The 13125-nt window shown below is 38.9% G+C and overlaps 2 protein-coding genes and 2 long non-coding RNA genes across 22 annotated transcripts in view; 2 read left to right on the forward strand and 2 right to left on the reverse strand.

The window, feature by feature from the left end:
- LOC115225116 overlaps positions 1-13125 on the forward strand; it is a 384942-nt gene that overhangs the window by 363370 nt on the left and 8447 nt on the right. The gene's annotated exons all lie outside the window — the stretch shown is intronic.
- The window catches only part of LOC115225115, a 396737-nt gene that overhangs the window by 313689 nt on the left and 69923 nt on the right, over positions 1-13125 (reverse strand). Inside the window, exon 3 of one of the 19 annotated variants that reach the window (XM_036514052.1) lies at positions 1323-1332. The exons of the other annotated variants lie outside the window; for them this stretch is intronic. Coding sequence (XP_036369945.1) covers positions 1323-1332 — 10 coding nt within the window. The remainder of the gene's footprint in view (positions 1-1322; positions 1333-13125) is intronic. 19 annotated transcript variants of the gene reach the window in all.
- The window catches only part of LOC118768157, an 18925-nt gene continuing 8435 nt past the window's right edge, over positions 2636-13125 (reverse strand). Inside the window, exons 2-3 of the long non-coding RNA XR_005004015.1 lie at positions 12514-12521; positions 2636-2663 (exon numbers count right to left, since the gene is read on the reverse strand). This is a non-coding gene — a long non-coding RNA (uncharacterized LOC118768157). The remainder of the gene's footprint in view (positions 2664-12513; positions 12522-13125) is intronic.
- LOC115225148 overlaps positions 5375-13125 on the forward strand; it is a 7881-nt gene continuing 130 nt past the window's right edge. The window contains exons 1-2 of the long non-coding RNA XR_005004012.1: positions 5375-5504; positions 9636-9746. This is a non-coding gene — a long non-coding RNA (uncharacterized LOC115225148). The remainder of the gene's footprint in view (positions 5505-9635; positions 9747-13125) is intronic.

A 13125-nucleotide genomic window follows, 5' to 3' on the forward strand; every position in this document is an offset into this window, starting at 1 on the left:
CTCGAACAGAATAGATGAAATGGGGCAAGATGTTGAAAGCCAGCTCATTGAGAAATTAAAATTGCGTAAGTTTTCATTACAAATGGACGAATCCACAATCCGGGACAGTGAGGCTCTGTTATTGACTTATGTGAGGTATATTGACCACGAGGAGTTTCAGGAAGAGATGCTGTTCTGCGAATCGTTTGAAACCACCACAACTGCAAATGATATTTACATCAAAATCAAACATTATTTGGATGCAAACAAAATACCAAAGGAAAACTTACTGGCATGTGCGGCAGACGGTGCACCTGCCATGATGGGCAAGAATACGGGATGCTTAAAAATGATGAAGGATGAAAATCCAAACATGTTGACTGTCCATTGTGTAATACACCGAGAAAACTTGGTTGCCAAGAAATTGTCCCCTGTTCTTAACAAGATTCTTCAAAGTGTGATCAAGTGTGTCAACAGCATTAAAAGAAATTCTAAATCTGAACGTCTTTTTAAGCAGTTTTGTATAAATCAAAGTGCCGAACATGTTCGATTATTGCTTCATACAGAAGTAAGATGGCTATCAAGTGGAAACTGCTTAAAGAGGTTCATGGAATTATTTGATCAGATTAACGACTTTCTTAGTGATAAATGTGAAATGAAATTGCTGTCAACAACGGATGGAAAATCATTTGTCAGTTATTTGACAGACATATTTGAGAAACTTGGAAACTTGAATAAACAACTTCAAGGTGAAAACATGACACTTATTGATGCAAAAGCAAAGATTTTTGGATTTATTACAGCTCTCGAATTATGGAAAAAGAAATTTCAGTGAACTTTACTGGTTGAGTAAATGTGAAATAACGAATGATGCTGGCATTGTAATTATTGATCATTTAAATATCTTGATAAAGGATTTCAATGACAGATTTTGCGATTTAAAGGCAATGAATTTTCCTTCTTGGTTAACTCAACCGCTTCTGATTAACGTTTCTGTTGCTACAATCCAATACCAAGAAGAGTTATCAGAATTACAACATGATGAATCAGTGAAGACTTTGTTTAAATTGAAAGGTACAAAGATGTGGCTATATGACGAGGTTGAAAGAAAATATCCTAAAATTTCTACATCAGCGAGAGAGCTACTGATTCCTTTCCCTTCGTCTTATTTGGTCGAATGTGGTTTTAGTGCAGTTGATAATTTGCTCCAAGCCAAGAGAAACCGGCTTGAGATTACAAAACGTGGCGATTTACGACTGAAATTAACAAAGTTGTCTCCTCAAATTAAAAACTTGTGCTGTATGCATCAGGCACAGGGTTCTCACTAAATTAGTCGAGCTGACCGTCAAATAATTGAACTGAAAAAACGTGTTTCTTTATTCTTTATAAATTGACATTTTTTAAAAACATGAGAAATCGTAATAATTTTATCGATTTATTGGGTGTTATGCACTTTCAGTACCTGTTGTTTCAATTCTCAAACTATTTTTTTGTATTTTGAATACAATTTTTAATTTTTGATTTTTTTTCAATTGTAAGTAGGCCCACATGTACTTGTAAATGTGAGTGGACATGGGAAAAGGTGGGGCGTAAAAACTTTTGCTATGAAAAAGTGGGGCGCCGGGAAAAAAGGTTGGGAAACACTGTTCTAGAACCTTCTGGAAAGGATAGGGAAGTTCTCTCATGCGCATGCGCTAGAGACTGAAGGGGACAGGAGTTTTCTAGGGCGTTTCCTTAATAGCGCCGTGACGACCTGCTCTGTTGCTGCTGAATTGGTTGTAAGAATCTTACAAATGTTAAAATTCGCACCAAGTGGATACCGAGATACCAACGAACTTCTTTTGTAAATAAGAAAATAAAGAGTTACTCTTTTACTTGTTTCAGTCATTTGACTGCGGCCATGCTGGAGCACCGCCTTTAGTCGAGCAAATCGACCCCGGGACTTATTCTTTGTAAGCCCAGTACTTATTCTATCAGTCTCTTTTTGCCGAACCGCTAAGTGATGGGGACGTAAACCAGCATCAGTTGTCAGGCAATGCTAGGGGGACAAACACAGACACACAAACCCCGCCCCACATATATATATATATATATATATATACGACAGGCTTCTTTCAGTTTCCGTCTACCAAATCCACTCACAAGGCATTGGTCGGCCCGGATAAGGCATTGGTCGGCCCGGATAAGGCATTGGTCATATATATTTTTAAGGTTGCGTTCTTGTTCATTACTGGTAGTTTCTGGAATCTAAAGAAAGGAAATTGTGTTGCACCCAAGTTGCACCCCAAAAGTGTAAAGAAGCAACTAGTTCCCTTTACAGGTTTCAGTTAAAATAACAGGGCTCGTGGGGTCGGCTATCCTGTTCTTTTGACTTCATATGTCCCTTTTTGTTCTTGTAACTCATTCAATTTCATTTTCATTGTAAATAATCCATTCGATTTCACTGTAAATAGTTCCATTTCATGACCCCAAATCATTGTATTGTCCCCATCTATGTAAACCCTTATGGGTAATAAAGAAATTACTAGCAGTATGACCTGGCAACGCCGGGTCATACTGCTAGTTATATATAAAAGTAAGGTTGTGTGTCTGTCTACTCCGATTTAGATTCCTAACTACTCCCACATTTTGCGGTGCAGTTTAAGCAAAACCGGGTATCTTATAGTTGTGATTCATATCAAGCCCTTCTGGGTATTAGCGCACGTCTACGATTTAAAAAAAATTTACCATCATTTTTTCCATTTTTAATGCATTTTTTCGCTATTATATAAGGGAAGTAACTCTCTAAAAATGTCTACGATGAGTCAATGATTTAAAAAAAATTTACCATCATTTCTTTTCCATTTTTAATGCATATTTTTGCTATTTTTTGGCTATAACTCTCTAAAAATGCTTTGTAGTTATTTCCCTTACAAACCCGAGCAACGCCGGGCGATACTGCTAGTAAGTAATAGAAGAAATAGGCAATCAATTTAGCTTTGTGTTTAACTTTCCACAAAATTTTCTTCCAAAATATTTTCCTGAGCAAAATAAGATGCACAGTGACAGATCATTGTATTGTTTACTAGCAGTATCGCCCGGCGTTGCTCGGGTTTGTAAGAGAAATAACTATACAGCATTTTTAGAGTTATAGCCAAAAAATAGCAAAAAAATCCATTAAAAATGGAAAAAAAAAATGACGGTAATTTTTTTTTAAAATCGTTGACTCATCGTAGACATTTTTAGAGAGTTACTTCCCTTTAAAAAAATATGCATTAAAATGGAAAAAAATGATGGTAAATTATTTTTAAAATTGTAGACTCATCGTAGATGCGCACTAATACCCATAAGGGCTCGATATGAATCACGACTATAAGATACCCGGTTTTGGTTAAACTGCACCGCAAAATGTGGGAGTAGTTAGGAATCTAAATCGAAGGGGACAGACACTCACACAACTACAGTTTTATATATAAAGACTAGCAGTATCGCCCGGCGTTGCTCGGATTTGTAAGGGAAATAACTATATAAGCATTTTTAGAGAGTTACTTCCCTTATAGATGCCAATTCGGGCTTTCTTAGCCATTTCTGTTTTGGTGTCTTCAAGCCATGAAGTCGTTGTTCTAAAAGAACGCTGGTCTCCTTGACAACGCTTTACAACGTTGATTTCCTTACACTCCCTTCCCCACAGCTTCATGAGGGAGGGAAGAAGGGGGAGAAGCAAACAGGTGCAGCTGTGACCATGGACGCCAACTCCGCCGCCATCGACACACGAAAAATATGCATTAAAATGGAATAAAAAATGATGTTAAATTATTTTTAAAATCGTAGACTTATTGTAGACGCGCGCTAATAGCCAGACGGGGTCGATATGAATCATGACTATAAGATACCCGAATTTGGTTAAACTGCACCGCAAAATGTGGGAGTAGTTAGGAATCTAAATCAAGGGGACAGACACTCACACAACTACAGTTTTATATATAAAGACTAGCAGTATCGCCCGGCGTTGCTCGGATTTGTAAGGGAAATAACTATATAAGCATTTTTAGAGAGTTACTTCCCTTATAGATGCCAATTCGGGCTTTCTTAGCCATTTCTGTTTTGGTGTCTTCAAGCCATGAAGTCGTTGTTCTAAAAGAACGCTGGTCTCCTTGACAACGCTTTACGACGTTGATTTCCTTACACTCCCTTCCCCACAGCTTCACGAGGGAGGGAAGAAGGGGGAGAAGCAAACAGGTGCAGCTGTGACCATGGACGCCAACTCCGCCGCCATCGACACACGAAAAATATGCATTAAAATGGAATAAAAAATGATGTTAAATTATTTTTAAAATCGTAGACTTATTGTAGACGCGCGCTAATAGCCAGACGGGGTCGATATGAATCATGACTATAAGATACCCGAATTTGGTTAAACTGCACCGCAAAATGTGGGAGTAGTTAGGAATCTAAATCAAGGGGACAGACACTCACACAACTACAGTTTTATATATAAGATTTGTGGATGTAGTTTTAATTTCGAGTATACGGCTTGAACCAATTAAGAATAGCCTTGTTAATTAGCTTACACTTTCATTAGGACCACCAATAAATTGCTTTCACCTTTTTACAACACTAAACTGCGTATTAACCTGTATTATTAACCTCTCTGTTACTTGTTTCAGTCATTTGACTGTGGCCATGCTGGGGCACTGCCTTTAATCGAGCAAATCGACCCCGGGACTTATTCTTTTGTAAGCCCAGTACTTATTCTATCGGTCTCTTTTGCCGAACCGCTAAGTTTACTCTTTTACTTCTTTCAGTCATTTGACTACGGCCATGCTGGAGCACCGCCTTTAATCGAGCAAATCAACCCCGGGACTTATTCTTTTGTAAGCCCAGTACTTATTCTATCGGTCTCTTTTGCCGAACTGCTAAGTTTACTCTTTTACTTGTTTCAGTCATTTGACTACGGCCATGCTGGAGCACCGCCTTTAATCGAGCAAATCGACCCCGGGACTTATTCTTTTGTAAGCCCAGTACTTATTCAATCGGTCTCTTTTGCCGAACCGCTAAGTAACGGGGACATAAACACACCAGCATTGGTTGTCAAGCGATGCTAGGGGGGGACAAACACAGACACACAAACACATATATAAATATATATACATATATACGACAGGCTTCTTTTCACTTTCCGTCTACCAAATCCACTCACAAGGCTTTGGTCGGCCCGAGTCTATATTAGAAGACACTCGCCCAAGGTGCAACGCAATGGGACTGAACCTGGAACCATGTGCTTGGTAGACAAGCTACTTACCACACAGCCACTCCTGCGCTTGTATAACTGGATTAACCTGTATAACTGGATTAACCTGTATAATTGGATTTGCAATTTCCCAGCTATTTTGTCTAGACTTTTAATTAATTAGATATCCGCCATTGGTTCGTTGTTGTAAACTTGGTGTAACTGAAATAATTTTTGTTGTTTTTCAATTTTAGAAAATTACTTTTACAGATCATGGACATTCTAAAGTTCTTTTGTTGTTTGTCTGCATTATTTTGTAAGTTTTTATTCGTTATTCTTATTCTTAATAATTCATCCTCATTAACCCTTTCGTTACCAACCCGGCCCTGGCACTGAGTACAAATGTCTTGTTTTCATAAGTTTTGAATTAAAATCTTCCACCAAACCTTAGTCACAATTTATGTTCCTAACATTAGCTTAATGATAACGATGTTATTTTACTAAATTCTTTGTTATATTTAAAATTAATTGAAAGAAACACAGAGCATCTCAACAGAATATGGTAACAAAGGGCTTAAAAATATATAATAAAGAAACAATTCTTAACCCTTTTGATACCAACCTGGCTGAAACCACCTCTGGCTCTGAGTACAGATGTCTTGTTTTCTTTTAATTGAAAGAAACACAGAACATCTCAACAGAATATGGTAACAAAAGGCTTAAAAATATATAATAGAGAAACAATTCTTAACCCTTTTGATACCAACCTGGCTGAAACCACCTCTGACCCTGTAGTACAGATGTCTTGTTTTCATAAGTTTTGAATTAAAGTCTCCCACCAAACCTTAGTCACAATTAATATTCCGAACACTAGCTGAATGATAACTAAGTTATTTTACTAAATACTTTGTTATATTTAAAATAATTGAAAGAAACACAGAGCATCTCAATAGAAATATGGTAACAAAAGGGTTAAAATATATATTAGAGAAACAATTCTTAACCCTTTTGATACCAACCCGGCTGAAACCGGCTCTGGCTCTGAGTACAAATGCCTTGTTTTCATAAGTTTTGAATTAAAGTCTTCCACCAAACCTTAGTCACAATTTATGTTCCTAATACAAGCTTAATGATAATGATGTTATTTTACTAAATTCTTTGTAATATTTAAAATAATTGAAAGAAGCACAGAGCATCTCAACAGAAATACAGTAATGAAAGGGTTAAGGCATAACTATACAAGTGGAAAGAATACAGGAATCGGCTGCCCACATAAATTTGATTTCCTCTGTTTTGACAGGGATTTTTTGAATTATTTTTTCATGCTGAAATGCTTAAAATATCTAGCAGAGTATAAACATTTGATGTGGTTCAACATCCAATGCCTACAAGTTGGGGTTCATAATATGGGTTCATAATAAGGCAGTGAGCTGGCAGAATCGTTAGCACGCCGGGCGAAATGCGTAGCTGTATTTCATCTGTCGTTACGTTCAGAGTTCAAATTCTGCCGAGGTCGTCTTTGCCTTTCATCCTTTCGGGGTCGATAAATTAAGTACCAGTTATACACTGGAGTCAATGTAATCGACTTAATCCGTGTGTTTAGCCCCTTGTGAGTTATAAAGAAATAGGTATTTCGTCTGCCGTGACGTTCTGAGTTCAAATTCTGTCGAGGTCGTCTTTGCCTTTCATCCTTTCGGGGTCGATAAATTAAGTACCAGTTACGCACTGGGGTCGATGTAATCGACTTAAATATGTGTTGTATTATTCACCCTTTTGATCATTGAATACACTATGTGGCTTTCGGGACCTCCGTTTGGGGGATTTTTCTGAGTCACCATTTCACCCTTTTCTGCCAATCGGTTGCAAAGTTACCCATTGACGGTTGAGTGGACTGGAGCAATGCAGTGAAAACAAGTGTTTTGACATGTTTTCTTAAGCACAGCAAATCACAAGAAGTCCCTTTTGATCATTGAATACACTATGTCGCTTGCGGGACCTCCGTTTGGGGGATTTTTCTGAGACACCATTTCACCCTTTTCTGCCAATCGGTTGCAAAGTTACCCTTTGACGGCTGAGTGGACTGGAGCAATGCAGTGAAAAGTAGTGTTTTGACATGTTTTCTCAAGCACAGCAAATCACAAGAAGTCCCTTTTGATCATTGAATACACTATGTGGCTTTCGGGACCTCCGTTTGGGGGATTTTTCTGAGTCACCATTTCACCCTTTTCTGCCATCGGTTGCAAAGTTACCCTTTGACGGCTGAGTGGACTGGAGCAATGCAGTGAAAAGAAGTGTTTTGACATGTTTTCTCAAGCACAGCATATCCCAAGAAGTCCCTTTTGATCATTGAATACACTATGTGGCTTGGGGGACCTCCATTTGGGGGATTTTTCTGAGACACCATTTCACACCCTTTTCTGCCAATCGGTTGCAAAGTTACCCTTTGACGGCTGAGTGGACTGGAGCAATGCAGTGAAAAGAAGTGTTTTGACATGTTTTCTCAAGCACAGCATATCCCAAGAAGTCCCTTTTGATCATTGAATACACTATGTGGCTTGCGGGACCTCCGTTTGGGGGATTTTTCTGAGACACCATTTCACCCTTTTCTCTGCCAATCGGTTGCAAAGTTACCCTTTGACGGCTGAGTGGACTGGAGCAATGCAGTGAAAACAAGTGTTTTGACATGTTTTCTCAAGCACAGCAAATCACAAGAAGTCCCAGTCACTTGTCATCACCTCTATGAGACTCAGCATCCAAAGATCATATTTCACTCTCGCTTCACACATCTTCCTTGGGCCGCCTTTTCCACAGTTTCCCTCCAGTTCCTTTATTACACAACTGTCCTCGTCCCTTTATTTCTAGAATAACATTGCAGGGTAAGTGTAAAAGGCTGGATTAGGCAAGTTTGAACATAAAACATGGAGAATATCTGGAGCAGATATGGCTGGTTGAACCCTTTAGCAATCAGATTATTCTGACTAATTTTCATTTATTCATATTTTTATACTTCATCTAGTTTCAGCTCATGAGCTGTGGCCATGCTGGGGCACCGCCATTGAGGGACTATTTATTCATATTTTTCATAATATTTACTCTTTTATTTGTTTCAGTCATTGACTGCGGCCATACTGGAGCACCGCCTTTAGTCGAGCAAATCCACCCCGGGACTTATTCTTTGTAAGCCCAATACTTATTCTATCGGTCTCTTTTTTGCCGAACTGCTAAGTTTACCCTTTTACTCTTTTACTTGTTTCAGTCATTTGACTGCGGCCATACTGGAGTATCGCCTTTAGTCGAGCAAATCCACCCCGGGACTTATTCTTTGTAAGCCCAATACTTATTCTATCGGTCTATTTTGCCGAACCACTAAGTGACGGGGACTTAAACACACCAGCATCGGTTGTCAAGCAATGCTAGGGGGGACAAACACAGACACACAAACATATACACACACATACATATATATATATATATATATATATATATATATATATATATATACATATATATACGACAGGCTTCTTTCAGTTTCCGTCTACCAAATCCACTCACAAGGCATTGGTCGGCCCGAAGCTATAGTAGAAGACACTTGCCCAAGATACCACGCAGTGGGACTGAACCCGGAACCATGTGGTTGGTTAGCAAGTTACTTACCACACAGCCACTCCTACGCCTACATATATATATATACGACGGGCTTCTTTCAGTTTCCATCTACGAAATCCACTCACAAGGCATTGGTCGGCCTGGGGCTATAGCCGAAGACACTTGCCCAAGATGCCACGCAGTGGGACTGAACCCGGAACCATGTGGTTGGTAAACAAGCTACTTACCACACAGCCACTCCTACACCTATTTGTTCATATTTTTTATTTATATTTTTTATAATATTTATTCATATTTTTAAAAGTTAATCATTCATTACCTTGTCGTTTTAAAATTTTCATAATATGATTGTTAATCTTTAGACTATCGTAGTGTAGAGTGAGAGGGTGGATGAACCCAGTTTGACTATTAAACAGTTAGAATAATATTTCGGCCACATATGGCTTCTTTAACCCTTTAGCAATCAAATTACTTTCTAATGTAATCTTCGTTTATTCACAATATTTTCAATTATATCATCTTAAAATCAAAATTTTAAAAAGGGGCTAAAATTGGTCTGGGGCTGGGTAGAGAAGGGATTGAGGTGAAACAAAATGTATTTTCAAATATTCATTTTTTCCTAAAAAGACACCCCTACCTCAGGCATTTACAAGGCCACGGTGACGAAGAGGATTTGGAAAGCTTCCTCTCAAAATAAATACAATCTAACCCTTGTGGAGATCCTGATCTGAAACTCTGCCAATGAAATAGCCATTTTCCTTCTAATGTAATCTTCATTTATTCACAATATTTTGAATTATTTCATCTTAAAATCAAACATTTTTGTTTTCATCTTTTACAGGTTTGACGAGTGCAAAAGGTTATCGCATCACCCCAAGTGGTAAATGGATAAACAAAACTTTTTCCCCTTTTAAACTAGACATTTCCTGGATCTTTTCCGTTTGAACTGCAGGTGTCAACACAATTTCTAGTTAACTAAACACTTATAAACTTCGTATACTGGTAGAATGTGTTTATAAAACATCTTTTTCTCTTGGCTTTATTGAGAAAATCCTATAGTTTGTAAGATATTTGGGATCTTTTCGGTTTGACCGGCAGTTTTTTAAAATAATTTCCACGTAACTAAACACTTTTAAACTTCATATGCTGGTAGAATGTGTTTATAAAACATCTTTTTCTCTTGGCTTTATTGAGAAAATTCTATAGTTGTAAGGTATTTGTTGTTTTTTTTCCTTCAATTTCTGCAATTTCAACCAATCAATGATGTCTATTTAGGCGAAAACATTCTGTGCTGTATGAATATGTCCCTTGTTTAAGAAACAGATTGGGTTTATTTACGTTTCTGAAGAAGAAAAGATACCCTTCCCCCACCCCTAACCCTAATCTTAACCCTAAAACAGATTGAAATGCAATAGATCGATACTAGGGTCATAATTATGGGTGACAATTTCATATGACACCGCTAGAAAAAACTGCCGTTCAAACCGAAAAGATCCCATTACCTTTTCAGTTCTGTCTTCTATTTCTTTCTCTTAATTCAAAGCTTTTAGTCACTATTTTGCTTTTGGTTTCTTTAAAGTTTTTATTCTGACCATCGAGAAGGGCTAAAGAGCCAGAAATACACATTGGGGAAACACTAGAGCAGTGGGTTTTAACCAGGGTCAAGATGGCTTGTGGGGGTACTTATAAAATGGCCACCTTCAATCTTGCCATGGATCCAACAAGCCACAGCATTGTGGCAGGCTCCTTTGCAGGCATTGGCAAGGTTTCGATTTCTTGATGACCTTCCTAACACTGACCCCTTTACAAAGTGTGGTGGGTGCATTTTTTTTTATTATTGCACCACCACTGAATTGGTTTCCATTTCTCTGGGATTATGATTGTCTTTCTAAAGAGGATTATGGTTATCATGTTTATCCTCCTCATTCAAGGTCTGCGTTCCATGCTGGCATCATTGACCCCTTTTCGGACCCTATCATTTTACAGTGCCCTGGAGCCTTTTTTTGCACATAACTGGCCCCTAGTGAAGTCACGAAATAACGGGAAAAGGCAAAGGAGGAGGAAGGAAACAAACCTTCACTGAAGAGCATAGTAGAGAGGGACATGGCTTTATGTCAGGTGTTGAGAGGTATACCAGGTATGATAGGAAGACACATGAGCTGGAAGAATCGTTAGCACCCCGGGCGAAAAGGCTTAGCGGTATTTCGTCTGCCGTTACGTTGTGAGTTCAAATCCCGCCAAGGTCGACTTTACCTTTCATCCTTTTGGGGTTGATTAAATAAGTACCAGTTATGCACTGGAGTCGATGTAATCGACTTAATACCTATGTCTGCCCTTGTTTGTCTCCTCTATGTTTAGCCCCTTGAGGGTAGTAAAGAAAAAGGTATTTCGTCTGTCTTTACGTTCTGAGTTCGAATTCCGCCGAGGTTGACTTTGTCTTTCATCCTTTTGGGGTCGATAAATTAAGTACCAGTTATGCACTGGGGTCAATATAATCCACTTAATCCGTTTGTCTGTCCTTGTTTAACCCCTTATGGGTAGCAAAGAAAAGGGTATGATAGAAGGACAGGAACCCATGTCTTACTGCAGTGACCCTGCATTATATAAGGGTGGGTGGGAGTGAGTGGATAGGGACATGGTTTAATCAGGGGTACACCCATGTCTGATGAAGTCACGTCCCAGTAAACATAAATCTCATTAAATTAAAACTCATTAGGCTGAGTGTAATTAGATGTCTAATTTCTTTTGATGGTCTCTATTGCACATTTTCCCTTTTAATTTCCAGGGGCAAAACTATTAACCCTTTAGCATTCAGATTATTCGGTCAAATGTAATCCTTTTTTATTCCCATTGTTTTGGATTAATCATGGATTATCTCATAGCTTTGAGATTTCAATGATGTGATGCTTTATTTCCAGAATGACATTGTAGGTTAGATGGGAGAGGTCAGATATGGCTAGTTTGAACATCAGACAAGTGGAGTATTTGGATCTGATATCACTAGGCACCATCCGAGCGTGATCGTTACCAACGTCACCCTACTGGCACCTGTGCCGGTGGCATGTGTAAAGAGATTCGAGTGAGGTCTTTGCCAGTACCGCCTGAGGGGCACCTGAGCCTGTGGCACATAAAAAGCACCCACTGCACTCTCGGAGTGGTTGGCATTAGGAAGGGCATCCATGCTAGCATGGAAAGCAGACATTAAACGATGATGATGATATTCACTAGTTTAAATGCTAAAGGGTTAAATTTGGATGTGAGGTGAAGGCCTGGCTGTGATTAGGAACTTTTCTTTCCAAGCGCATAATTTAAGGTCCAGTCCCCCTGTATGGCACCTTGTTTAAATGTCCTCCACTATAGCCCCAGGCCAGCAAAAGCCTTGTGAGTGGATTAGGTAGACAGGAGCTAAAAGGAGCCCACTGTGTGTATATATGGGATGTTATAACCTTGTTTGGAAACAGATGAAGGTTTGTGACAGGAAGAGCATCCTACTGTTGAGAATGAAAAACTCTTATCCACAAAGCATGGAAGAGTGGGCATCATAATGATGCTGATGTTCTGCCTTGAAGAGTTTCTGGTTGAATGAATTGACCCCAGGACTTATTCTATTGGTCTCTTTTGCTGAACCACTAAGTTACTGGGATGTAGACACACCAACACTTGTTGGCAAGTGGTAGAGGGAAACAAACACATATATAAATAAACAACCAACTCCACACAAACAATGCTTTGGCTGGTCTGAGGCTGTAGTAGAAGACACTTGCCCAAGGTGCCACGCAGTGGGACTGAACCCGGAACCATGTGGTTGGTAAACAAACTACTTACCACACAGCCACTCCGGCACCTATATATATATATAAACAATGGGCTTCTTTCAGTTACCATCTATCAAATCCACTCACGAGGCTTTGAAACACACAAGTGTGTATGTATATATATATATACACACTCACACATACACACACACACACACACACAATGGGCTTCTTTCAATTTCCATATAGAAAATCCACTCACAAGGCTGAGGCTGTAGTAGAAGACACTTGCCCAAGGTGCCACGCAGTGGGACTGAACCCGGAACCATGTGGTTGGTAAACAAACTACTTACCACACAGCCACTCCGGCACCTATATATATATATAAACAATGGGCTTCTTTCAGTTTCCATCTATCAAATCCACTCACGAGGCTTTGAAACACACAAGTGTGTATGTATATATATATATATATTATATACACACTCACACATACACACACACACAATGGGCTTCTTTCAATTTCCATATAGAAAATCCACTCACAAGGCTGAGGCTGTAGTAGAAGACACTTTC

Source organism: Octopus sinensis, linkage group LG27, assembly GCF_006345805.1.
Source record: "Octopus sinensis linkage group LG27, ASM634580v1, whole genome shotgun sequence".
Lineage (NCBI taxonomy): Eukaryota > Metazoa > Mollusca > Cephalopoda > Octopoda > Octopodidae > Octopus > Octopus sinensis.